At 40.1% G+C, this 27,044-nt stretch overlaps 1 protein-coding gene across 1 annotated transcript in view; it reads right to left on the bottom strand.

The window, feature by feature from the left end:
* Window positions 1-259: 259 nt before the first annotated feature.
* Window positions 260-27,044, bottom strand: part of pepd (peptidase D) — a 125,967-nt gene continuing 99,182 nt past the window's right edge. The window contains exons 12-15 of the mRNA XM_066714019.1: window positions 26,781-26,929; window positions 8,823-9,007; window positions 5,272-5,463; window positions 260-1,027 (exon numbers count right to left, since the gene is read on the bottom strand). Of these exons, the coding sequence (XP_066570116.1) occupies window positions 899-1,027; window positions 5,272-5,463; window positions 8,823-9,007; window positions 26,781-26,929 (655 nt within the window). The 3' untranslated portion in view covers window positions 260-898. The remainder of the gene's footprint in view (window positions 1,028-5,271; window positions 5,464-8,822; window positions 9,008-26,780; window positions 26,930-27,044) is intronic.

Raw genomic sequence — 27,044 nt, 5'->3', positions numbered from 1 at the left:
TGGTGCACAATTACGGAAAAGGACGCCTGTCACTAAACAACACCCCAGGTATGTCACAAAAGGAGCATTGTTCTCCTCAGCGTGACGGTATCAGGGATTTCTTGTTGTGTTGCTTTAAAACACAAAGCCTAGTATTTTGAACTGTTAACGCACGATTTCCAAACGTCAAGCAGAAACGTTAAAAACCTCTGTCCCCACCTGAGATTTAAATGGGTTGTGAAGGAAAATAACATCAATAAAAATACACAGAAGGCATTACTGATTGCAGGATATGAAAAGTTTATTGATGAATATTACAAAATATTTGTTTTTAACTGTGAATATGGGATTATGTATAGAATTAAGCATTAACTATTCCAATACATGTTCTGCATAATGATTAACGTAGAAAAATGATCATGATATTTGAAGTAATACTGAATTTGGTATGGCAACCATCTTTAGACATTTCATTCTGATTTGGTGTCAGCTGTCAAAATGTTAATGATTGATACAAATTCAAATCTCCACCCCTCACAATAGCTGATTGAGTTGAACAGTTCAAATAGAAAGCGTATCATATAATGACATTCTCCTGATAGTGAATAGTAATAGTGATTAAACAAGATGAGAGAAAAAATAATCAGAGAAAAAATGTGTCAGGTTTCCCGCTTGGTGCCACTCTGCTAAAAACTGACCACATTAACTGAACTGAGTAATTAACTCATAATCATTCAACTGACCACTACTCTGCAATGTCATAGCCTAGTCATTTCAAATCATGCGATTGTTCTCCGATTGTCATGACTGTGATTTGATCTCAGTCGCTTCAGCTATTAGCCTTTATTAGTTTATTTATTGTGAGGCAAGGTGTGTAATTTGATTTAAAGGAGAGAATCATTCAGAGCTTCTGGCTGGCCTAGTGGTCGAAGGCCTTGGAGTCACAGCCCTCGGCCATGAATGCCTCGATCTCCTCCACCGTCCGTGGTACGCAGGTCAGCAGCTCCATCCCGCTGGCCGTCACCACGATGTCATCCTCAATGCGCACCTGCGGAGCAAGAGACAGGGTGTGACGTGGCAGGTCTGGGAGCTCTGCCCGACGGACAGAAAATACCGGTTCCCTGCCCCACAAGGCAATGGAGTAAGGCTGGCACTGAGGTATGTGAACCACTGTGCTTTGCTCAATAGCTTTGAGTATTTTATTTGATCTTGATTGATCGTACGTTGGTCTTTGCCTGACAATAAAATCATACTTCCTTCCTTTGGGTATATTATCCTCTTACAGCGACTCATAGAGGTTGTCAAAACTGTGTGCTTGGACAAAGCCATTTGTGGGTGTAGGAGTTTTACCGGTTGTTTGCGCTCTGCAGCTTTGCTGGTGTCCCTGTGAAGTGCACACCGCCGTGTAGTGATTTGGGTGAGTGCCCGTCAGAATCTGAGACGTGGGTAGGGGTGACTCAGTATCCTTCCACACCCCTATCCAAAAGATTGTAGGCTTCTTTCAGGCCAAGGGGCTTACACCTCTTTTCAAAACATCTGCATCTTGTATTTAATCTATTGTCCTAGTATTTTATTTTTCTCACATAGTGTGTATCTGTCTATCTGTCTTTCTATCCATCTACAAAGTTAGGTTTAGTTTCTAAAATACATTTAATTTAACAAATCCAACAAACATTTAACATATTGAAAATGTACACCAAACCATATAGACCAAAAACATGAAGCATCTAACTGCCTGTCTGTCTTTCTATATACAAGGAGGTGTCATATGTGGGGACAGGTGTGAGGGGCAGATTCAATTAATCTATCTAAAATATATATATTTTTAAACAGAATAAAACAAGCCTTGGCCTTCTTCCCAAGCTCATCCTTTTCAATAAATATACAAGGTGAGCAATACCAAAGTAAATAAAAAGAAAATGCCCACTTCCTGTAACAGTTTCCTGTAAGTGCTCAGTCAGGCAGACTTAACTACCTAGGCCAGTGAACCATGTCACTTAGCAATGGAGCCGCAGCACAGGTGCCACTTCAGGGGAGAACATGATTCCTGATCAAGCAGCAGTTTACCCAAGATAAACAGTACAATACGAATGCAAAGAAAGGCCCTCGACACCTCCGTGCTGTAACACAGTGTTCCAGTTGCAGAACTGGGTCAACACAGATTACGGTAACAGTACAACAGTACTGACATCAGGAGACACAAAGGCCAGTATTCAAATGTGCTTATTTTCTGACAACTAATGTTTGAATATTTTCCCTCATTTTAAGACGTTTTAACTTAGGAACATATTAAACAGCTATGAACCTTTTTTTATGTAGCATTCAGAGGTCTGCACCGGTTAATATGTTACAAGGCCACCACCATGTCCACAAAACAAGATTATAAAGAGGATTTGAAACCGAGCAACAATTTGTCTCCTTTTCAGACCAAAGCTCAAAAGCCACACTGCCTCCCACGTACTACTGTACTATAATTATAGCCTGATCTTTTGATACATTGATCTAAAAATAACATCGCTTATATCACTGTGTTCTGACTGACCTGAGAAATGCTTTGTCATTGAAGCTGAATGATTCATTTTACTAGTATTAGCAAAAGATGTTTGTTCTTGACTTATCAAGGCTTTCACACTTTGATAAATTCCTGCTTATCCAGCCTCTTATAAGTTAGATAATTCTGTTTAAAGTGCTAGTATTATAGACTGGCAGATAACATTAGTGTGATAAAGCATGCACTGAGTTCCCCCCCACAGAGTAAATTAAGCATACCCGTCTGGTATTTAAATATGTATATGAGTAAAACGACACTCTGAAGAGGACATGGTAACACATTGCCACATCGCCTTTGCTGTCCACTGACAGTTACACCTTGTCTGTGAGTTTGATTTGTATGAGTTCATACTAAATGATTTGGAAGGGTACCTTTGAGTACCTCAATTATACCAGTTGAGCATGATGGGTCGAATGGCCTTCTCTCGTTTGTAAACTTTCTTATGAGTCATTCAGTTTCTTATTTAACAGTCCGTTGATCCCAGAGGTGTTCTATTGAGAGCAGGCCTTAACATCTTTTCAGCACTATTCTCCTTGAACCCCGTGTTACCTTTCCAGTTATGGCACATAAAAGCCCAGATAATAATTAAAATATATATAAATACTGACAGTGCAATTGTCCAAAAGTACTGGTGGTCATAAAACCCTTCCCAAAATACAACATCCTTTGTCCAGACCTCCACAAACAAGCCCTATAAACTCTCCACCCGCAACCCTGCACTGCACTGTCAAATCTCTGGGCTGCCACCACACCTAGCCTCTCAAAGGATGCAGACTGAATATACCTGGGCCTATCTCTTCACAGGATGCACCCCCACTATCCCCCACTTTAGCTGTATCTTGGCACTGTGTGATCAGCTGCTGCTGGTCATTTCCTATGGTGTGACAACACCTGAGGACACACCTCTATCGCTGATCTCCTATGTGATGGTTTTTAGGCCAGACGTGCAGTTTGCCCTCACCACACATTTAGCTGTACACAGTGCATGGTCTGTCATACTTATTGACCCATCTGGTCTCGATTTCTTAGTGCTACAATTAATTTCAGAAACCAAGTCTACACAGTTTTAGTCACATGCTTGCAAACCAGCTTCCATTATTATTATTATTATTATTATTATTATATTTCTCAGAAGATGCCCTTATCCAGGGAGACTTAAAGATCACATTATTTTCTACATTTATACTGGGTTTTAACTGGAGCAATCTAAGGTATATCACAGGGCTTCTAGTGCACACCATTACCAGTTGAATAAAGGTATTGATTATCTCAGCAAAGTAAATCTGACAGAATAAATTTAGTGTAACATTAGTTGATTCTCAGAAGGTGTCCAGTGAATAACATATAGGTCTATATAAATTAGCATGAGACATAAATACAGTATTTACATTTCATAAGATAGGAATGTAACAGGCGCGGTTCGTGTACTGGAGCCGGTACAAGAACTCCAAGTATTCAGACACTGTTTACACAAGAGTATCTTAATACTGTAAATATATCTCACCTTTACAAACTGAGATTTATTTGCATTGTCCTTTTCTCAGTGACTAAGGAATTGTAGCATAGTCTTTAAGCGTTCAGTTAATGAAAATTTAATGAAGATTTAATGTATAAGAAAATAAAAATTAAACAATCAATGCAGCTGGCATTAATCTATGTTTTAATAACAAGTAATTTCCCTAGTGCACATTAAAAAAAGATAGCTATACACTTATCCTTAGTGAATCTGTTGTAGCTCCTTTGACATTTAAAGCACACATTCCCAAACAGGAGTGATATTTGACATTTGAAAATTGTAGAAAACTCTAAAGGCTGAGGTGACACAAATCTAAATGATAATTTCCTTAAGGCTAAGAGCTTCAATTTAGTTTCACAGTCAAATATTATTGATGGTAGCAAAGGAAAACATCTTTTTATTGTTATACACGAATGCTACTGTCAAATATGAACCAAAACGAACATGATATGTAATTAAATCAAGCATTGAGCAAGTCTGAAATTAATCATAAACTGACACATACAGTATGCCTAGTATTTCAGTGTTATTGAATGTGTATGGAGTTTACAATCTCAAAACTCTGATTGCGGCCGCCCACCAATATATCTTGTTATTTGTTCTACATTCAAGGGTTCAATGCATTTTTTCTTCATTATGCAGCCACAACTTGTACATGGGGCAGAGTTCTGGTAACAGTAGGAGGAAGCAAAAAACTGTGCCAGTTAGTTAAAAGGTTAGTGGTATTAATTAAATACACACAGGATTTTGCAAAATGGGAGAAAACCCATCTTTCCTATTGCTGTGATTTCCAACTATTTTACAGAAACATCTCCTCCTAAGGACCCAAATTCAAGAATAAAAGTCTGATGTAAGCACTTTGAATCTGAAGAAGATAGCAGTAAATAGTTTCAGGAAATCCATATACCAACAGGAATTTTTGACACCCTTTTACCATAAAGCTTGAGCATCTACCCATGTTCTCAACTGTACAACACTGTTTAAATGTTATATAATGTTTTCACTCCCTCCTCGCCAAGACAGCCTTGTTTATTTGGTGGGTGAAGTAGAGCTTGTTGAAGCGTGAACTGCTGGAGTCTGGAGAATTCAGAATGTATTGTTAGAAACCACTTTATACTATTTATACTTCAAAACACAACAGGGTACAATTTTGTAAATTGCCATTGCGGGTGGGTCAAAATTTTAGCGTGTGTGTGTCTCAGAGCTGGTGGCTGCTCACACTCACCCCTCCTATAGAGCGGAAACTGGGCAGCACGTCGTTGTTGATGAAGCAGCTCTGGCTGGGCGTGGCCAGGGCCTGGTCCAGAAGATGGTCAATGAAGTAGATGCCGGGCTCCACTGTCAGCACCATACGCTCCTGCAGCACGCGGGCTGTCCTCAGGCTCTTCAGACCGGGTTCGTCGATCCGCTCCACCCCCTGGAAACACCCAGAGACAGGGGCAGCCATCACATACTGTACACTGACCTACTGGAGGACTCGGAGAACCAGGGGTGACAGCTGCGTTCACATGATGAGCTTAGCTATCTCTTACCTGGTTACTAGGGATAATATACTTTTGCCAAGCCTGTTTAAAGTTCTGACATTTGACAAAGTTAAGACTGTTCTGGGAGAAGCAGTAGGGCACAAACGCACTTACGCATTACCTGTTCAGGTCCTAGACAGTTCACTTCAGTTTCTGGTGCTACAGGGTAAAAAAAAAATGCACTGCATATTCAAGGGAAATAAAAGAAAAGCCATTCAGTGAGGCATATCTGTGACCTGAGAACACAGTTACCATTAAAACTGTCAATGGAAACCTCCAGCAGAAATACCTGCAGTCAAACTTCCCACTCTCCGAGGCAGAACAGGACGTCAGATCCAAACAACCATATATACTATTGTTGCTTGTTGTGATCAAAACCTCTAATTCCTGATCAAGTTAAGATGATTTGAAGCACCTGCATGTCATTTGGGTTCAGAAATATGTACAATACCAAAATTAGGGAAAACACTGCATGGAAAACCAAAAGCAGTCTTTTAAAGCTACATCTAACATTTGAACCGACAACATAAATAGGGAAGAGAACAATGCACTTTTTTTTAAAGAGGCTTTTTGTAACCATGATGCCAAGATAAGTTAACTTAAAGTAAACCTCCTCGAAGACTCTGGCACGCAAAATAAAGAGGGAACATCTGGAAAACATGTCTTCGGATATTTCTTTGGTTGCGCTCCTTTTCAAACTGAAGGCCCCTAATGGTTTTTATAATTTAGCATAAAGCTAGGGATATTTGTTTCAATAATCTTTCATTCATGCAGCCACACTCATAAAGCACACACTCATAAAGCACAGTTGTGCACTGCTGTCAGTAGTGACAGAGTATCTCTATCTCAGAAGCCAAGAACATTGAGTTTCATTAAGCAGTTCAGATAAGGCAACACACAGAGGTATATTTTGGAAGCTGCAATGAGTGACTGGAGAATTATCTTGCTTTCCAAAACATACTGTCAAAAAATTAATAAAGCCTACAAAGAAAGAGAAAAGGTACATAAATGGTCACTAAAAATATTAATTGAAAGATAAAGGACAAGCAGTTGATAGAACCACTAATCTCCAAATCCCACACATGGGCACAATAAAGGTTAGAAACGAGAGGTAATCGGCCCATCTTACTCATTTATATTTTAAGTAGGTACTTGATGCCAGAATTTAAATCAGTATTTCCTGAAGGAACCTAGAGGGTCAGCATCAGCTATAAACCTGGGTATTTGGTTCCAGTGCGTTTTGGTACAATAATGCCTGCTATTTCACGTTTAAATGGTAACCTTAACTGTGAACTTGTTTAATTTTTAGCTAGTAGTAATCCAAGGGGTTCATTTTTATCCATCCCATCTGTTGAGGACTATATGGTTTCACTTGCTTTAGCCTGTCTATGTATGACTTTTATTTCAGAATTGGGATTACTCTAGTGGCTCTGCTTTGAACTTTTAATGGCCAATGTCCTTTTGGGAATCACGGAGACCCATTTTCTACACAGTTTTCTAAATTGCACTATGCACTTGCATGATTTGGAGAGATCTGCCGCCAAAGTTAGTGGTTTCTCCAGTGGTTCTGAATATTTGAGGAATGTCAGTAAGGAAAGGGTCAGGACTGTTAAAAACAATAGCAAAGTGAGAATATGGGTTGGTCTCAGCGAGGAAAATCTGTAGATCACATGTGGAGAAACTTCCTTCCTTTTCACTCTTCACACAACTCCTCAGTCTGATCCTCCCGGCTGTTTGACGTGCACCCTCAACATCAGAGCTTAAGATATTAGACTCCAAACATCGCATCCCCTCAGGCAAGAGCAAGACTCCTATGGACGAGAGGCAGCGCACGTGCTCCTTAAAACACCAGCCTTTCTCCGGAGTCATCCGGTGCTTTCTTGGCTGTGGCTGCCAACAATGTGAAATTTGTGCAGACGCAAGCACGGGCTATCGCAGACCAGAGATAAATGGACAAGATCGGAGAAAGGGAGTAAACCCCCGGCCCAACGGCGCAGAATAAATCTCGCTGAAATCCCACACCAGAGGCTGGTAATTCTCACTCGGCCGGGAGCCTGGAAGCAACCAGATAATATGTCTGGACGATGTAGGCCCGTCCAATGAAAAACACAATGGAAATGAAATCTCACATCTGTTAAGATTCCTTTTTCTTTTTTCTCATTTATTTTTCAGATAGTCTTATTCCCACGAACTGGAAATAGAGCTTTCTACATTATTTACTGCTTACAGGACTCCTTCACTTGCATGGTACAGCGCTAAAAAGTATGGGAGGTTCTAGTGTGCTGATACTACTTAAAGACATATGTAGGTGATATCTGCACTGTTTTTCAATAAACTTTTTTTTTTTTTTTTTTTTTACTCTCACAAAAGGCTTATTTTCTTCTTATCCCTAGCTTGCTTTTTATTGACTGTATGCTGTCTTTTCGGTACAAGTTAATTACACCCACGTCCAACAACCGTTAGTTGCAAATAAATCACAGAAGTAGATACATGGTGTGGGGCCAATTTCCAAATATTTTAATTCACAGTATTCTGGCCAGTGAGCAACAGCTAATCAAACTACAAACAAAGCCTGGAAGCAATTTATTTCGAACACTGCGTACCTGGCAATTGATATGCTTACTTCTAACCCCCAGAAAAGTGCAGCGTATGTAAAAATCAGCGAACGCATACAACAATTCTTAATTTCTATCAAAATAAAAACACACTGGAGGCCTAGACTGGTTCTTGAAGTTGCAAAAAAATCTGATTACTTTCTCCAGGAATAAGAACTTTGTTGGTTGGAAAACAAAACTGAAACAAAAGGGGGAAAATGTATTTGTTTTGGGTGATATAGTTGCTCTCTTTTAGCATCTTATTTGAAAAACAAAAACTGTGAACTCCAAAATATATGGTATAGTTGAATACAACATTTAAAAGAAAAAAACAGGGATACCTGAACCGGGGAGAAAAACACAAAAACAAAATCTTGAAAGCAGAAATTGTATTGTGTACTGATTGTATTTTGCTGTACTTTGTAATGCTATGAAAATGTTTCTTGTGAAAACATCACTCTGGGTAACAGCATCTGCTAAGAGACAAATAATAATAATTATAATAATCGCAGCAGCCCTGAGACTGTATCTCAGAGGGGTAGTGTTTTCATGTTGTGAACCTGCTTGCCCTCCCCTATTCAGCTCAAGATGCTGAAAACTAAGCCAGCCTATATGCTCTTATGCCCATTTCCTGGCCACAGGCCATGATGGAGACTGACCTCTGGGTAACCCCCCACATCATGCACATCAATGCCCAGCAGGTGCCCCAGGCCGTGGGGCATGAAGATTGAACCCATGTGAGCCTTCAGCATGTCTTCCACACTGCCTTTCAGGATGCCAATCTTCACCAGCTCCTCCAGGTGGACACGGTCAGCCAGGCGGTGCATATCAGGCCAAGCCACCCCTGAGAGAGAGACAGAGAGACGGGGTGAGGGGTGAACACAGACACATTAACACTAGTGCAGTAAGAGAGAGTTGGGTTAAAATAGGCACACAATTCCTCTCTGACTGGACACTGCAGGGAATTAAGAAAGAGAGCCGATACATTTTAATCTGCGTTAACTGTATGAACTATGTTCCTATTTGTTTTATTTTTTATTTTGGGACTGTGTGTGTGGGGGAGGTAATGCAATAGAAACAAAAATGAGTCTGGTTCACTTTATCAGGATTTTTTTTTTCTCTGTGATAACCAGTGGCTGTGTTTGAAAGCCCTGATACAGAGTTCCTGGGGCCAGTGGCCAGCGCTGGTCCAATCAGGTTTTATAGTCATCAAAGTGGCCAAACATCATGTTTATCTTGACTGATTAGTCTAGTATTTGGTTCCATTTTGAGGGGTATAAATACAGTGGTAAAGACAATTCTAAGCAAATACAACGAGAACTAAGAAACAGGTTTTTATTATTGCAGTGTTCTTTGAATTTACAGTCTTTAGAAAAAAACTGAGGGGAAATAAAAAGTTGAAATGCACTGTGTGTGTGAAGAAGAGGTGGGCCCAGCCAAATGTAACACCCACCCAGAGTACCTGTGTATGAGCGTGAGGAGTTAAAAAGCCTTTTTGTGCAAGTGATTCCTCATATTTGCTGAGTACATCAGTTGAGTGTACAGTCTCTAAGGTAACGGTGCAACCTTTTCTTCTGAGAGATCAAATCACACCTGTGACTGAGCCTTCCACTCAATTTACTGCCATGGCAGAGACATCGGGTCAATGTCCCATCACCGCAGTGTTAAGGGTTAAGGCTGATTCTGAGTACACATTAAGGGGTATATGTGAGGGGTACAAGACTAATTCGTCATATAATACTAGGAGCTTCTTCTATAATGATGTCCAATGTCACCTAGGAATTCTAGTAAAAAGTGGGTTCACAAATCAGATCGCATTTTCTACAAACTACAATGTGTCCTTTGGGGAATGTGGAAAAAGCTCAAACAATCACAGTGTTTGATCAAATTGTTCAAATATAAATAATTCAAGGCAAAACAACCTACTACTGATCATAATCCCAGCAGTAAGTAGCTTTTGGATGTTAATCAAAGATTTTGATGAACAGTTTAATGTCTGAGCTGCAAATGATCATAATATATGTCAAGCAGTTGATGGAACCTGCCGATTGATCAGCACGAAATTCTCAAGTGTAGCTCGTTTCCGTAAAATTACTAGTTTTTTTTTTTAAATATGAAGCCATTAACTCTCACTTTGCAAAAGCACATCTGTGATTTGCCATATGTTCAAATCCAATGTGGTTAGAAAACAGAGGCCGCCTTCTCTTGCCTATCCTCTTTATGTGTTCCTCCTCCTCTCCGATGCACACTTGGCTGCCCTCTCTGTGTATGCTCTCAATGGTGCAGCTTAAACTTTGCATTTCTGTAAATACAGACTGAAATGATAATGCCATTCCAATTCTATTTTATGCGAGCAACACATTTTTCAATTCCCTCTGCTAACATCAAGACTCAAGTGCCTGCTTTTCCTTTTCTTTTTTAACCCTTACACATGCACACACAGGCATGTGCATCACAGAGAAAGCACACACGACCCTCTTCAGTTAATCTAATCTAACAGTAGAAAGATTTACGGTCTGTGTTTTCAAGGTTTTTCGCTTATTTTCTTTGGGGGGGGAAAGCTGCTGCAGCCAGATCAATACACATGACCTTTAACACCAAGCTGGAAAAGTCCTAGGTAGGAGTTATGCAAAAGTCAAACATTTGGAAGCTTGCAATATGTAAATTTCTAGAGCGTAGCTGAAGAAAAGCTGTTTACAGTACTAGTAGATCAAACGATGCTGTTAGAAGATGATTATTTTCCAAAAGTCTGCAAATAATCAAAAACTACTTAGATCCTTCCAATATTAGAGTAGTTACAGTAAAACCTAGTGTATTGTTCATTCAGAGAAACAGCTTCCTACGTGACAAGCAAAATATATATTTATTTTGGTAAAAAGTTGCTCCATTACTTTGCAATTACATTCTTGGAAGCCCAACCTCCATTATTTATTTGGAAAGTGTGCTGGCAGAACTGATTTCAGAGTGGAATCCAATTAAGGAATTAAACATAGGAATTGTCATTCTTTCCCTGCTTCAGATTATTATGTATATCCATTTTCAGGATTATTACGGATAAGGATTTAAGAGTTCAAGATCATTTCCTCAATGATACTCAGCTCCAGCTTCCTTAGCGACAATTTGCACATCAATTTCCACATTGCAACGCAAAAGTCTTCATCAATTCCAAGCAGATTTAACAAGCCAAAGAAGTGTGTTACTCAATCAATAAATAATTTCACAAAGTTGTGTGTATTGATCCTGCAGATACCGAGATATGCAGGGGAAGATCTTCTACCCAGAGTGAAGCCTACCACACTCTAGTGAAGAGGTCAGAGTGAGCCAATAAATAAGTGCAACTATTTTTGTTTTGATGTGATCACCTGCAAATAAAAACAGGGAGATGACATAATGCCACAATCACTTAAATGCACTAAAAACACAGCCCCCGTTCTTCGAATAACAGCTAGAGCCTTTCGCAAAGAGGAAAAAAGGATTGACATATTGAGCGTTTGGGCTTGCGGTGGCCAGCTGGAAGAGATCTGATATTGTCCATGAGGAAATATTTAAATAAGAGCCTAAGCTTTCACTTGGGGTCAGGGTCTACTACATTTTCCAGCACAGCCAAAGACCTACTGCAGCTGCCAATGTGCAGGGGATTTCATATGCAGAGAGGTCAAAAACCATTTCGAATCCAGGGACCGATTAATAAACCGACTACACCTCGGTGACAGGGCCAGAGCAAGAGGCTAGACCGCAGTGTCCTTGGACTGTGCACTGGACAGCTCGGCGAGGTCTATGCCCAGGAAAATGTGCTGATGAGGTGTCTGTGCTGTGAGTTCTCTCTACTGCCAAAACAGCGACCCCAACACAAGAGGCCCCTGCAGCCAATGGGGAAGTGCCAGAGCAGCCAATCAGGAAGCTCACAGGGTAAAAGCATAGTAACTGAGGGCTGCTGGGCTCCTATTGGGCAGTCCTCTTTAAAAGGGGCTCTGGGGAGCTATAAAGAGGAAGAGACTTTTGTGTACAAGGAGTTTGTTTGTCGAAGCTTATGCTCATATAAGCATATGGGCTATCTCGTGTCAACAGAAGTAGTCCTTTGTAAGGGATATTAAAATGGATATAGTAAATCACTTGGTTGGACAAGATTGGTTTTACTTCGGCGGTCTTCCAGTTTGAATCTTTAAAAAAAAAAAAAAAAAACGCACATGAGGTACGAAGCAGTCAAAGCAAACTAGATCAACAACACAATGAACTTAACACAATCTAGCATGAGCGATAGCCCTGCAGATCACAGCTCTTAAGCACTGGGTTTCTGTTCTGTTCCGTTATCGTAACGCCACTGGCCCGATTATTTTAATGAAAGCGCAGTTCAGACGCATACAGCTGCCAGCAGGAGAGCGGTGTGATAAGAGGTGCTGGTCTTTAACACACCGTCAGAAAATAATTAAGCTGAGCAAACACAGCAGAGTTGAACAGTCTGGCTATGAGCGCACACAAATCAACCGCACTATTGAACTCTAAACCACGGTTTACCCTTAAATAAAGCCAGAGAGATAACACCCACCTCACAATAGTCCCAGATGAGTAATATGAACATAAGTTAAACCTTTGCTTCCAAATGATTCATGTGAATTGTCATTGCACATAGACACACAACATTTATGGTTAAAAAATGTAGATCAGCCACCGGGGAAAAAAAGCACGCTATATGCCAGTTGCTGCTGTGTGAATGGATGTGCGCTGTATAGCTTCTGTAATTAGCTATGCATTTCTCTTTGATCAGGTTCTGAGATTAAAAATACATGAAGTTTCACGGCAGTTTCTGGCTCGCAGAGTCAGTAAGATAAAACCCTCAGCATCACCACTTCTTTGGCCACGCTTTTGTGAATAACAAAAATAAACAAACCAAGAAACAAAACACAAAATGCTTGGTCAGAAATTACAAATTAATTTAAATTCATGACACGCTCAATGGCACATGCCCAGATTCCTGTGCTTATCATAAATGCAGGCTAACCTTGCCAACTGTGATAATTACCTTTTCATATTGGTACATGCTGTTATATTCTGTGCCTGCCTGTGCCACCATAGACAAGGTACACAGTAATGTGCCATCTTAGTACAAGGACTGATTAATTGTGTCAGGGGGATAATATAATACTAAGATGACTGTTGCTCAAGCAGTCATTTACAAATGTGATATTTAAAGGGCAGACAAATAATGTTTAAAGTGCAAACAAGAAGAAATAACACCCATAAGGGAAAAACATATATATCAGTAAAATTACTCAGGTATTCCCCTTTCAGAATTAGGTGCAATGCAGTGAAATGCGCAAAGCTTAAGAAAAATACATTCAACTGGAAGCAAGTGAGCATTTCCGCATAACAAACTCATAGGAAATGTCGCTTGATTGCAATTTAATACCAGCAGAACATGTAATCCTTGCAGATTCTCCTGAAGTGAATTGAAGTATAAATATTTATGTCAAATCTCTAACCAAGCATATTGGCTTCTATACATTCATGCGATGATTAAACATCCAGAGAACTGAACACGTTTAACACGGTGATCTGACATTCAGATATTTTCATATGAGCGCCCAACGTGACATTCACTCTACTTCTGTTAGGCTCAATTAAACCTGTGACCCATAGCTAATATTATGACCTAATGTTCTTCTGTCTCAGAAATCTGCCCTCTTGTTTTGGCTTGTATGAGACAGGTCGCTCAGTTTTAGGCATCTTACTGTAATGAACCTAGTGAACCAGAACTACAGTTACAGAGCAGTGAGGTAATGAGGGGACTTAGGTTATGTTGTTCTTAAAAAACCTGGCGTTTACTGACAGGGTTCAACCGGCTCTGTTATTCCTGTCCTGTTGCTCTGAGCGTGCCACTGAGTTCATGGCTTGCCCCATGCCTTGATCACACGCAGACACGCCGAAGGGCACTGGGGAAACACCACCTGAAAGGCTGATATGCATTAAACAAAATTAGACAGCATATCCAGGGCTTGGGGAGCCTGGGGTACTCATTTAAAGGCCTTGTTTATAATTAAAAACGATTTCCCACTTACAATTACATTTCTCACTTGTCACAAATCCTATTATATCCAGCCTCTGTGATTAAATTATCACTTCGTGTCGTGGATTCCTACTGGCCAAGACAGAGGTCTATTCCAACCTCTGAGAGCAGCTGTCCAGGTTTACTGCAAAGGGAGCTTTCAGGCATCCAAGACCAGTCAACACAAATTAGGTTTTTAATACAGGACTGTGTGATGCTATTCTCAGACAGTTGGACTGATCGCTCCCCACACAATGGGACTGTTCTCCATGGAGCCATTTCGAAGTTCAATCACAGCTCGTCTCTCGGGGGGGTTTGAAGGAACAGAATCCAGTATAATGACTAACCTCCCTCCCAAACAAAAAAATATATTGGACAGGCCACATCCAATAGAGAAGCGTTGGATCATCAAGGGATTTGGCTGTAGCTCACTAGGGCAGGGATGACAAGTTGCAGATGTGGGGCCTTTATTAACGGTACATCTCTGTTCTTGTCTTTCAGTAGGAGGAGGTACGGTGCAGCGCTGCGCTTACCTCTGTTCTTTGCTAATAAAAGGATCCACAGAAACTCAATTTTTCACATCCTGGTCTTATGTCTGCTTGCTTGCCTGGGAGCCAATTAATGACAATGGGCTCTGATCTGTCATGGATATTTTATATTGTTACAAAACCAGAAATCTTGGACCTAAAATTGATTAAATTAAATTATTCGGTTATTAATTTCATTTTTTGGGGAAGAAAAAAAATTACATCACTTTAATAATAATTAAATAAAAAGCCTGTAGCCCCCCCCCCCCCACCAGTTTTCCATAGAACAAATGACTAATTGTTGGAATATATTACAGCCCTAAACTTTTGATGGGATTTTCAGTATTAGGGCTGATGCCAAATTTCAACCTAAACAGTCAGTTTGTACCCAAATCCCCCAAAGGAGGCTTCATACTTAATCAGTTCCTCTTAGGGGGTAAGCAAGCTACTTCTCCTACTTCTTCCACACTCCATTAATCAGAGATGCTGCATCCACTGCGTGTACATGCCCCCTTGTCTTTAACTCAGTTCAAACCACTGGAGCTTTACAGTTTTCTCTAGGCAGAACAACAAACTGCGAAAAGAGAGCATTGATCAATAAGGCACATTATTTACTCAATGCAATGGATTGCAAAAATATAACATTTGAATTGAAGGGTATGAATATTTGTTTCTATAATTATGCATAACTAGAATACTTCAAACTGGGGTAGAAATGCTCTCCATTCAAATTCAAATTCAAATAGAAAAACTGCTTTATTGGCAGGGCACAACTTGTGGTTTTGCCAGAGAACGTAACACATTCAATAACAGATCACAGCAATATATACAGGTATTGCTCCAAGCCTTCCAAACCTTCCCTCTGGCACAATTCTTGACACATCTGTATATATACCCCCGAACTCACCTTGCCTCAAAGAGAAATTCCCTTCACAGCTCAACACTGATTGTGTAACACAGCACATTTCTCTTCCGGTAACCTGACGTCACGAGCGGAACCGATTTTAAAAATAGGGAAAGAGGTTTAATGGGATTGGCTGGATTATCCTTCAATGCAATCCTGTTACAGATCATTGCAATTTGCTCTCCTGGTTGGGGTGCCTGGACCCTGAATATTGAATGTGGCATGTTTCATGAGCACCTCACTGATTTGTGCAGAAGTTACCCATTCTGGTGGACACCTGTGACCTCAACACACTGGTCTACATTGTGGTTCACGAGAGGACAATGCTTCTAATGAGGTTTGCATGCATGATTGGAGTAGTGGTGTATATAGGCCGTGCAGTCCAGCTTTACAGATGGGGCAGTAAAAAGATCAAATAAATCAAAGACACTGATAAAAAAATAAAATAACCTGATGATAGCAAGCACAATTAAACCATTCCGTTCCTTGTGGTAAAGTACATTTTCTCTCTTCACAACTGCGTTTCTTCTTATAATACTGCCCTAATGACCAATGACAAACCTGGACTCTATTCCTGCTCACCAAAGACTCCAGTCTCTTCTTTTTTGTGTAACAAACAGCTCTCACAAAACCTAATCGAGGCTCAATTGAAGTAAAACCAGGCTTCACCAGAACTTAATTGATTTCAGCTATATCATTAAACAAAAACATCTTAAACAAAAGAGGTCCAGTTAAGTAGAGGAAGGTTTCAATTAAGAAACTTAGAGCTCAGTTGGAATGAAATCCAGAAATAACAGGAGTCCTCCAGGAGAAAAGCTGGAGAAACTGTCCACCGAGAGAGAGCCAACAGAAAGGGTATACACATGCTGCCAACCCTTGTGGCTCATTCTGGAAAGTTTTTTTACAACAGTGAGCAATAATTATGAATCAGAAAAAAAAAAAAAAAAAAAAGAAAAAAAAAAAGAATTCTTAAGCACGACCACACTTCAAATACTTGCTAAGTCTCACATAGTCAGAAAAGGGAACACAGTTTGCCATTAAATAGAAGATTAGGGTCCAAACCTGTTCCTGGAAGAAGACCCAGCAAAGCAGGTCTCATAGGTCTTCCCTAAATCGTTGCTTCATATGGATATGGAAACATTTCGATCAATTAAGCAGATAGAGATCATTTGAAGAAAAAAAAAAAAAGGATAGCCTTTACCCCTTCAGGACCAGAGCTCCCTTAGTCAATTAAGTAACGACTTGCCTTAATAAATTTGTAATGTATTACAAATCAATGGTTTAGGGTGACTTACAAATCTAAGTGGACAGACCCCTCCAGGAGCAGGACTGAACAGTGCGGGAATAGAAGATACGGTCAGATCCTGTACATGGCATGGTGTCTCCCAGGTAACCAAGACAGAACAGTTTAAATATTCTTCAAAAAATGAACTAGATCAGTTCAAAGATATATATATATATATATATATATATATATATATATATATATTTCTTTTTTTTTTTTTTAATCTAGCAGTACAAAGTGTAGTTTAGCAGTTCATTCCTTCTTTTCCAGATTGCTTTATTTGGGAATGCAACTCAAAGGAGGACAGTATATCTTAGCTTCTTTGCTTCTCTGCCTAGACAGACAGTCCTGACACTTTTAATCCCCAAAATATACGACTGGTGAATGTTAACGAGGGATTGTGAAAAACAGATCTGTGGGTTGCACATCTGAATAACCTATGTGCCCTGTTTTAGAAGACACAACAGGCCAATAAAAAAAACATTTAAAATCAACAAAGCAATATGAAGCCTCAACTAAATTTTGATTTCTAACAACACTCCTTAAACTGAGACAACACAACACCCAAAGCTCCAGAACTATGTCTCAGTATGATGCCAACCCGGCCTACACGGACCCCACAGCCTCACAGTCAGGTCAGAGAAGAAAACACTTGGAGAATGAGTGCAAATGTTTGCCCGTCTGGCCAAATGAGGCTGCCTCCCCGGAGATCTCCTTCAAAGTGGTGGAGAGGTCACCGAAATGAGGCGAATGACTGCTATTGAAAGAGCACAGGCCCCGGCTCCCCTCCCCATCCTTCTCATGCAGACATGCAATTGCTCAATGCTAGATTGGGGGGCTGCGCCGCTTGCTCGATGGCCCACTGTCAAAGGGGATGCTGTTGCAATGTCTCTGTACAGATCTCTTTAAATCTGATGGGGTGTGATTAATGCAAACAACATAAGAAGGCAGACAGCACCTCCTATACCGATTGCATAGACAAGAGCATGCATTTCGTCATCTGAAAAGAAAAAAAAACACACGTGGCGAGAAGACGCATGAGAAGAACCAAAAGATGTCTGAGTCTGTGACAACAAACTTGTAGTGCTCTTCAAGAGATGGAAAAAAAAAAAAAAAAAGTTTAACGGTTATGAATAACTTTGCCTGTAGCAATGATCTCCCTGTCATCAAATTGAGAACTACACTACATATATATAAACCTTTAACGAGCACATCGTCATTTTTCTTAATTAAAATCTCCCCGTGGGCACATCCCTTGACCCAGTTTTCTTTTTGTCAGAACACTGTTTCTATTATCACCGAGATCAATTTACATCGTACTTCTACATCTGAAGATGCGATTCTTACACCAGTTGAAATACACACAGGTGATCTGTTTTAAAAGGCCCTTAACCTGAATTTTGCCATGACCGTCTTATGAAATCAAAGACTGTAAAAAAAAGAACCCGTAAAGGTCAGTTAGTGGGACAATGGCTGATACCGATTGGAGTCAGGGTGCCGGAAAAAGCCAAAAAACCTACGCAATGGCAGGAAATGCTCTGATTTCCTTTGATAATTGATAATGCTTCCCCATGTGTAATTGAGAAAGCCTTCTGCATTGGGAAATGTCTTCGTGAGTGTCTTGATGTATTTCACAACCCATTCTTCATGTGGTTCCCTAGTTGCAGAGCAGATGCAAGAGTCCCCAAAGGAAGATGCAAGTCACCACAGTGCACATCCTTGGCGTGCGTCTCTCTTTGAGCAGATCTGATATCGCACCTTTCTCTCTTTCACCACCATTGGGAGTTCAAGAAAACCTTCTTCACTGCTATTACCTTTTTAAGATTTTCCAGCTAGACCAATTTAGATCAATTCTACATGGCTTCATAAAGCAAACTGTAATGCCTGCTGGTTTAGAAATCATGCATTTCAAAAATTGCCAGAACATGTTAAGCTCTCAGAGAAAAATAAAAACAAATGGTTATGAACATACTCGGAGCTACCTTACAGAGCTAGTGGACAAAGCCACTACTTCTACTGAAAATAAGCCTCATTTTTACATGGATCTCTGACTTTTCTACATTTAGTAGTTCTTGAATGAAAAACTTGGTGCCACAAATTCTCAGCTGAGTAGAGTTTAATGTCTAGTATATATCTTTAACAACCAGCATTTCCTCTCTGGTCCCTGGTGGTAACATTCTTGAACTATTATATTTGTAAGTGCTGCACAAGTGCACATAAGAAGCATGTGTTAAAACAATTAACCAGTTAAAAAAAAATAGCAAGTCTTATAATGAGTGCAAAGAGGAAGGAATGGGACAAGAAATAAACAGAAGGAGAGGGAAAGCCAGGCGAAAGATTAGACTGCTTTTGAATGCCAGAAAAAACATATAGAAGATAGAATGCTGGATGAAAAGTGAAGGAATATAATAACAGCAATGGGAGTAGTGTTTAAAAGATGGAAAGATCGCCAGAGTTAATCTGGAAGTCAGGCTGTCACATGGTAAGACACCTAAAATGGCCTTTGAAAATAAAAGCTGGCTTTGCTCTTTGGCTTTGTCTATCTCTGTGTGTGTGTGCACTAATTTCTTATTTTTCCTACCCGATGCTGCAACACTGTGCTGAATCATATTCGTGACTTGATTCCTTGTGCTCCTTTCCACCCTCTAGCACTGGAACATACGTACCGCAGTGGGATGGGGGTTGGGGGGGGTGGTTCAGATCAGTCCAAATAGAGCACAATGTGCAAAGAAACAGAAGCTAGTGTACAGCCCTGCAACAGCTTTGGGCTACAAAGGGCCCAACCAGTATAATCCAACTATAGTGCTGAAGGATACTTTGCCAGAATTGAGGAACAGGTGCTAACAAATGGACCTAAAGAGGAAGGGGGTGCTGTGAATCAACACTGCACTGAGAGAGAGAGAGAGAGAGAGAAGAAAATACAAAGATGACGACTAATTGAAGCAAAGGGAGTGAAATGTTATTAGGTGCACCTTATCAATCAGGAATTAACACAGTGATTGGGAACCCAAGCATCTGAACCCAGGGATAAATGCCCTGTCAGGGTAGCTAAACATGCCAAGTGTCTAAAATAGCTGAAGTAGAGAGATGGTGCTTTACTTTATCTAGGTTATATTGGTCATTTCAGAAACAGTCTACTAGAGACACTTGGAAACATTACATTCTGATCAACAAGCAGGCATTGTGGGTAAATTCAGCCATGTCCAGATCATTGGCGATGTAGCCTAACCATCACCTGATTAACCTACAGCTCTCAAGGACATGAGTACCTGTCATTCTACCAGTGACTTGCATTTGGTTATTTAGGGCAACCTATACACTAACTGGTTTTCGGGCTCTCCAGGACAAGGGTTGGGGACCCCTGCTCCCAATAGCCCAGGACTGTTAACCATCTGACAGCATCTGAAATGGAGGTGACCTGAGTGAGGAAGCCGCTGGAAGACGGTATCCACAGGACTTTGTGAAGCCTGAATACAATTATTAAATTAATCCAGTTCACCATGTAAACACAAATACTCATGCGGCCGAGAGCTTGGTTGCAGACAACATGTGACCCCTGCTGCCATCCACACCCTGCTCTTTCGGTGCAGGAATTTAATCCATTCCCAGAGTCAATGTGCTTAGTTTAGGTGAAGCACTCTGTCATGTGTATATACATAAATAACAATACAAATAAAATACAACTTATACAGTGCATTTTGTGCTAAAACCGTAATTTAAAAATACGAGTACAATATGTAAAACTTCATATGTGTGCAGACACACACACAAATCTATATATAACCTACTAAAGCAGGAGTACAATTCAAAAGCAAGTTTATAAAGGTATGTTATCGCTTGGTTCTTAAACACAGATAAAGAATAATAAAATCTGACTGCTGCAAGAAGGGCATTCAATAGACCGTGTGTGATTGTCTGCAGGAGGCCCACAGCAGGGCTGTTTGATGGGAGTGACCTCAGACAGCCATGCACAAAGCATAGTTGGCTGACTGACGGGTTGAAGGACTTTGCTCAACTGCACTCAACTGACAGTGTGTTTCACCTGGCTGCGTCGTGTGGCCGAGGCAAGTGATGATACAGTGCAAAGTGATGTTTCAGGAAAAGATTGGGAAATGTCATCTTCAAACCGCTTATCACTCAGCCACACCGAGCACACGACACTTCCTTTACGGGATGGTGTGGACACATGGGCCACTTCCTCTGCGCCCATCCCTCCCCCTCCAACGGCCATGATGCGCATCTTAACTGATCCCCCCCAACACACGCATACAAGCTTCCTCAATTACAGAAACAGTGGTATCAAGGAGTCAATAGACAGTGTATCTGAAAGGCACAGACTTTGACTCATAAAACCATTTCCCAATAAATAATATCATCATAAAGAGGAAACCACGGGCCCATCTTGCCCGTTGTGGGGATGCTAGAAGCAAACTCATGCCAGGATCTCATCTCGTCTTTTCGTAACAAATCCAGAGAGGCAGATATAACCCATTCAAACTGCATTCATTTCTGACATGTTCTACCTTGTTATACTAACAATTACCAGCCCAAAACCCCAACCCTCAGGTAACAATTATACTCTCTCATTTAAATACATTTAAGATGAGACAATAAGACTTCAGGTAGAATAGACATGGACAGAATAAAGTACTAGCTGAAACCTTTAGGAAATACATAAATGAAAGAAAGAGTACACAATGTATTCAAGGAGCCCAATAATAATAATAACAACAATTAAAAAATAAGCAGCTGTACTTTTCCAAAATCCACAAAATCGATATCTGACAGCCATTGGGGTCTTTCAGTTAGCAGCACTGCATGGCAGTCACTGATTTTCTATTGGAAAATACAAATTCCTATTTCGGGTCAAAGACCTGGATAAAAGCGAGAGCTATAGATTACAGAACAGGGCCCTGTGCTGGCAGAATACAGTGGAGGCTACACAGCGCTGGCAATTAAATCTGCAGCAGGCAGGATACGTTGTACCAAGAGAGAGGTAGAGAGAATGCTGAATAGTTGTTTCCCATTAATTAAGCTTGCTGGGAGGGGAATAAAAAAAGGAGATTCAAAGAAAGGCTCATATATCTCTACCCTTTGTACCGAATTGTTCCTGGTGGTGCCCTTGTGATCAGAGCCTTTCTGTTTTAGGGACAGAGTGATCGAGAGCTCAGAGGAATACCTTTGCTGCCAGTTGCAGACGATTTACAGCAATTGGCAGGGCTGGCTTTAACTCGGCTGCCTTCTTTGCTGCTAGAACAAGGGATAGGGTGAAGTCAGGACATGCTGCAGGGACCAGTACAACCTGAAAGCAATCATATACTCAGAGCCATAAAATAAAGCAAAAAGAGCTCAAACCGGACTGAAATGCTATCCCCCCACACAGATCCACTGAAAGCCAAAGTATTGGTAGCTAGGGGGCTGATCTGCACTCTGCCACACTAGACAGAGTTACAGGGCCCTCGCAGTGTAAAGGTAAGCGAGATCGGAATATTCCAGTTGTCGTCAGCGGGGTAGGGCAGATCTTTATCAGTCTGGCAGGGAGCCTGATTTGAATGGAAATCTACAAAGAAAAGATGGAATGATAAAAGGAGGTTCTGGGTTCATGCTTTTTTGCGTATGCATGCGCTGATGTTGTTTTGGTTTTACCTTGAAAGTTGGATAAAGTTTCATATCTCTGAATGGTGGCGATACGTGCTTTGAGAGTTCTTCCCTCGAGTGGTTTGTTTGCATTAGCAGGCTGAACTGTAACAGTAGGACATATTAATCCCCAGCGAATAAAATACTCAATAAAGAATGTTAAAAGCTAAAATAATGAGGATCTTCCTAGGAACAGTTCCTCCAGAATTCAATTACATATTTTTTTCTTTCCCTTAAAAAAGCTGTGCATTTGGGACAGATAGGTGAGTTATAACTTCAGTGAGAGGGGTGAACAGGACACTGAAAAACGCATTTCCAATTTGAATTGATTCATGTGTACGTACCAAATTACAGCTGTTTAAATACGTGACTAAGTGATTTTGTTCTTATTATAATGGGTAATTAAATCAAAACAATAAGACAGTAAAATAAGATAAAAAATATAGAATTACTGTATTAATGTATTACAGACGTTGAAATGACCAAGAAAGCCTTAAATAGAATAACACAAAATACAATAAAAATGCTGTATATATTCTGTCAAACTGGCCAAATTCAGACAGCAGATCAAAATCTTGGTGACATGCCATTTTACTAACATTAAAGGTCATACATCTCTGTTACTATGAGCATTTTTCATACTCCGTGTCTTTTCTAGGGAGACTTGTAAAGGGTTATTTCCTTCTTCACTCTGGCTTGTTCTACTGTATAAAACAAACAAGAATAATAACAACAAAAATAGTTCTTTCTGTTCAAAATCACAGCAACTGAAATTAATAACACAACACAGCCACAGAAAGGCGATGACAACTGCAAACTCTCCTCTACCATCCCTCATGGTGAAACAGCATTGGAGCCAATCTTTCAGAAAATATATTTTATAAATAATGCTCAGCTTGTTACAGTAATCAAATCCTGCTTGTACTCTAAAACATAATTTGGAACATGTACAAGTTATTTGGAAACGACTTAAGGAAGAATCACATCAGAAAGAAAGAAATGAAGCTTTTCCCCAATTCTGAAAAAAGCAAGTTGCTTCAGCAGTAGAAAATAAGATTTGGAGATATCAGCCCTGGATATCTGTGCATTAGGTAACTGCCAATAATTAATTAAAAGGGCGTAACGACATTTAAAGCAAAGCTTACTATTTAGCATTACGCACGGTTAAAACACACAGCTGTAGCACAGATGCACAGCCTTTGCTCCACTGTATATTGTATATGTCGGTTAAGAAGAAACACGCAAAAACTACAGTGAAGTGAATCACAGTCACACTGTTGTTATCTAGCGTCTCTGTGTTCACAGCCACCAAGCGAACAAACAAAGTGTAGGACAGAGGCGCTGACTTGGGCACAGAGAAAGGGTTGGATCCCCAGCTCTGGCAGGCGTTTCACTGAGGGATCCATATTGTTGTTGTACCACTGTGGTCACAATGCTTCTGCTACCCAATATAGAGCACTGGGTCAACAGGTCTTGTTAGCACTGCTGGTGTTTCTTTATGGTTAACCGATTTATTAAGCTTTTCCTTTCAGTCTTTTTTTTATATGGATCTTTTTAAAGCCCGATTCACTTGAAAGCAGTCAAGTGCAATAAAATTCTGGGGGCAAAGTCTAGTGCAGCAGGGACAGATATCAGCGGGGATTGGAGTAGCCCCCTGATTGTATACAGCAAGGTTGTGTAGTTCATGATCTCATTAAGCCCTACACTTGGGTCAGGAATGCACCGCTGATAAAGTTATCTGAGTGAATATTGGTCAGTAAGTAAAACAGTAAAAAGAAAAAAAAAATATATATATATACTGACCATCTAGGACAGTTTAAGCCAGTTTCATGCAGGGAAAAGTAGAATTCACAACATATATATTTCCTACATCTGCTGACATCAGATTCTTGGATTAATCTGCTTCTTGCATATACTTAAAAACATAGCAGCAGCAGCTTTTGTTGCTGCACTGTTGGATGAAGGCCAATCCCAAGATGTTTCCACTTGTCTCAATGTCCAGTGTTTCCTTTCCAGGTCATGCCAGTAAAACATCTGATTCCACCTTCCCATGCAATCAATAGCTTCTTTTGTCCATCTTTGGTCTGTTCTTGCAATGTGTCTGACCCATTGCCATTTTTCTAAATTTCAATGATGTCACATAGTTTTGTTTGTTCTGGGATGCTTGTATTTGTTTTTCTGTCTCTTCTTGTTATTCCAAGCACACATCTTTCCATGCTTCTGTGTGTTGTTTGCAGTTTATGTATAACTTTTGACCATATTTCATTTTTTAGATGAGCACCGGTAGTATGTATTGGATTATTGTCTCTTCAGGCAAATTAGTAAATTTCCCTTCAACAGCGTGGCGTTTCTCCCCAATGCGCTCAATTCCATTTTCACTGTTCTTTTGATTTCTTCCATCTGGACTGGTAGTCATAACTGTTGACTTTTGATCTACTTCAATTTTCTTAGTTTTCACAAATCTATTGAATACGACTCATTTTACTGTTCTTTGAGTACAGTTCTCTTACTTGCATCCGAGAGTTTTTGAATTTTAGGTGTTTTTGCAAAGATTATATCATCATCGGCAAACACTCACATATATGTGCGATACTGTGACTTTATATATAAATAAGTGTCCGTCAGTGCAAAGTGTTACTTAACCACATACACAATTACATATAAAAGTAAAAAAAATATCAGAAGGCGAAAAATACATAGGATACAAATGTTCTACTAAAAATACATAGAAGTATTAAAAAGCCTGATATAATATGGTCATACAATATATACTAGGATAAAAATGGCTATCTGTAAAAGTGGGATTTGTATTAAAAACTCCAACACTCAGACTCCCTGACCAGCATGAGTAGAGTCTGGGAGCCGTGGATGAAAATGCCCTTTCGCCTATATTTGGTTTTTATTTGCGTTGCTACACTGGGAATGACCAATAGTACTGAATTGTTTGGGAAAATATGGAATAACTCACTATACAAAAACTCAACCATTCAAGGCCTTATCAGATAAAAGGGATCTTCCTATATCAAGATCTTTATATACATCTATATATCTATCTATTTTATTTTACAACCTCTAGCTGCAGTGTTCCTAAATAAGTGTTAGGAGGGAACAACTAGTTCCAGTCTATTAGATTTCATGTTTGTATAATAAGTGACATAAGGGGACCATTAACCACGCCTGCTGCCTACAGCACGCCTATGCCACTCTCTCTTAATGAAAGGCATCAAAAACAATCAAATCTAATAGCCTGGAACCACCTTTCCCGACTATAACACAGGCATATTGTCCGCGCCTGATTTCTGTTTAACTTTGGTTAATCCACAGATTTTGGACAAACAGAGATTGCCTTGGTAACCAAGTGAACCTGAAAGGAGGGAGCGCTAGTTTAAGAGCATGCTGATTGACTCTGATAATTCTGATCTACCACTATGGAAACCACATTCAGCAGTGAGAAGAGGAGACAAGAGAATAGTTTCAACACATCTTTCCTCACACCTGCTTGCTTAAAGTATTACATATAACAGAAGAAACATATTTACCAGCAGAGATTGTATATATATATTTCAAAAGTGTTTGCTTGATTCTTAGTTGTCGAACCCTGATCTTTTAGATATCTATTCAGAGGCCTTTGTCTTTAATTACATTTTTCCCTTTAATCTACATTTATAATTTACATTACCCCAGGACAAATATACTGGTTTTGATTATTTCAACATTCTGTAATTTTTGTGTAAAGATCTTCAGTTATGAGGCTCTTGGGTGAAATGTTTTCTAATCCAGCCCTAAATGCAGGTACAAAACAAACTGTTTATATAGTGAGTTCAGAACAACTAACACTCATGTCAGCAAGTTCAAACCGGCAGCAGCTGGTCAAAACAGAGGCCTCTTGCAGACTTTCACCTCTGGGGAAAACGTGCTTGGGCCAATCCTTACCAAGACCAGCCTTCTATCTGGACACTTTGACGGAGAAATCAATGGAGTGACAGTCCAAAGTTTACACCCACCCCTCCTCCTGCCTTCACTTGGTTCAATCAACTGGAATTTTGACTGTTTTTTTCCCCCTCTATGCTGAATCAGTGTTTACCAAACACTTGATATGCTGGATCAGTCAGGACAGTTTAATGAACAATAACATATCTGATCCACAGAATTGTTTCCAGTGAAGGCTGTGATCACCATCAGCTGTGAGTGTGTGTAGAGGAACACGGCAGGATTCCTCACCTGGTTTGATGGCGGCCATGACGGCGCGCGATGACTTCAGCACAGCTTCATAGATAGCTCTCTGGTTGGCTGTAAACTTGCCATTGGCTGGGAAGGAGCAGGTGATGTCAGAGGAGTAGCAGTAATACTCGCCGCCCATGTCAAAGAGACTGCCAACAAAAGCACAAGACACACTTTAACACTCATAGTGTTACACTATTTGAACGAAAACAGGGTTTGACAGGGTTTACTATGTGCCATGATTGCTGTGTGTCTGTTCTCCCT

This window comes from Amia ocellicauda, chromosome 9 (genome assembly GCF_036373705.1).
Source record: "Amia ocellicauda isolate fAmiCal2 chromosome 9, fAmiCal2.hap1, whole genome shotgun sequence".
In the NCBI taxonomy this organism is placed as follows: Eukaryota; Metazoa; Chordata; class Actinopteri; order Amiiformes; family Amiidae; genus Amia; species Amia ocellicauda.
Note: the sequence above shows the minus strand (reverse complement) of the source record. Positions and strands in the feature narration are given on the sequence as shown.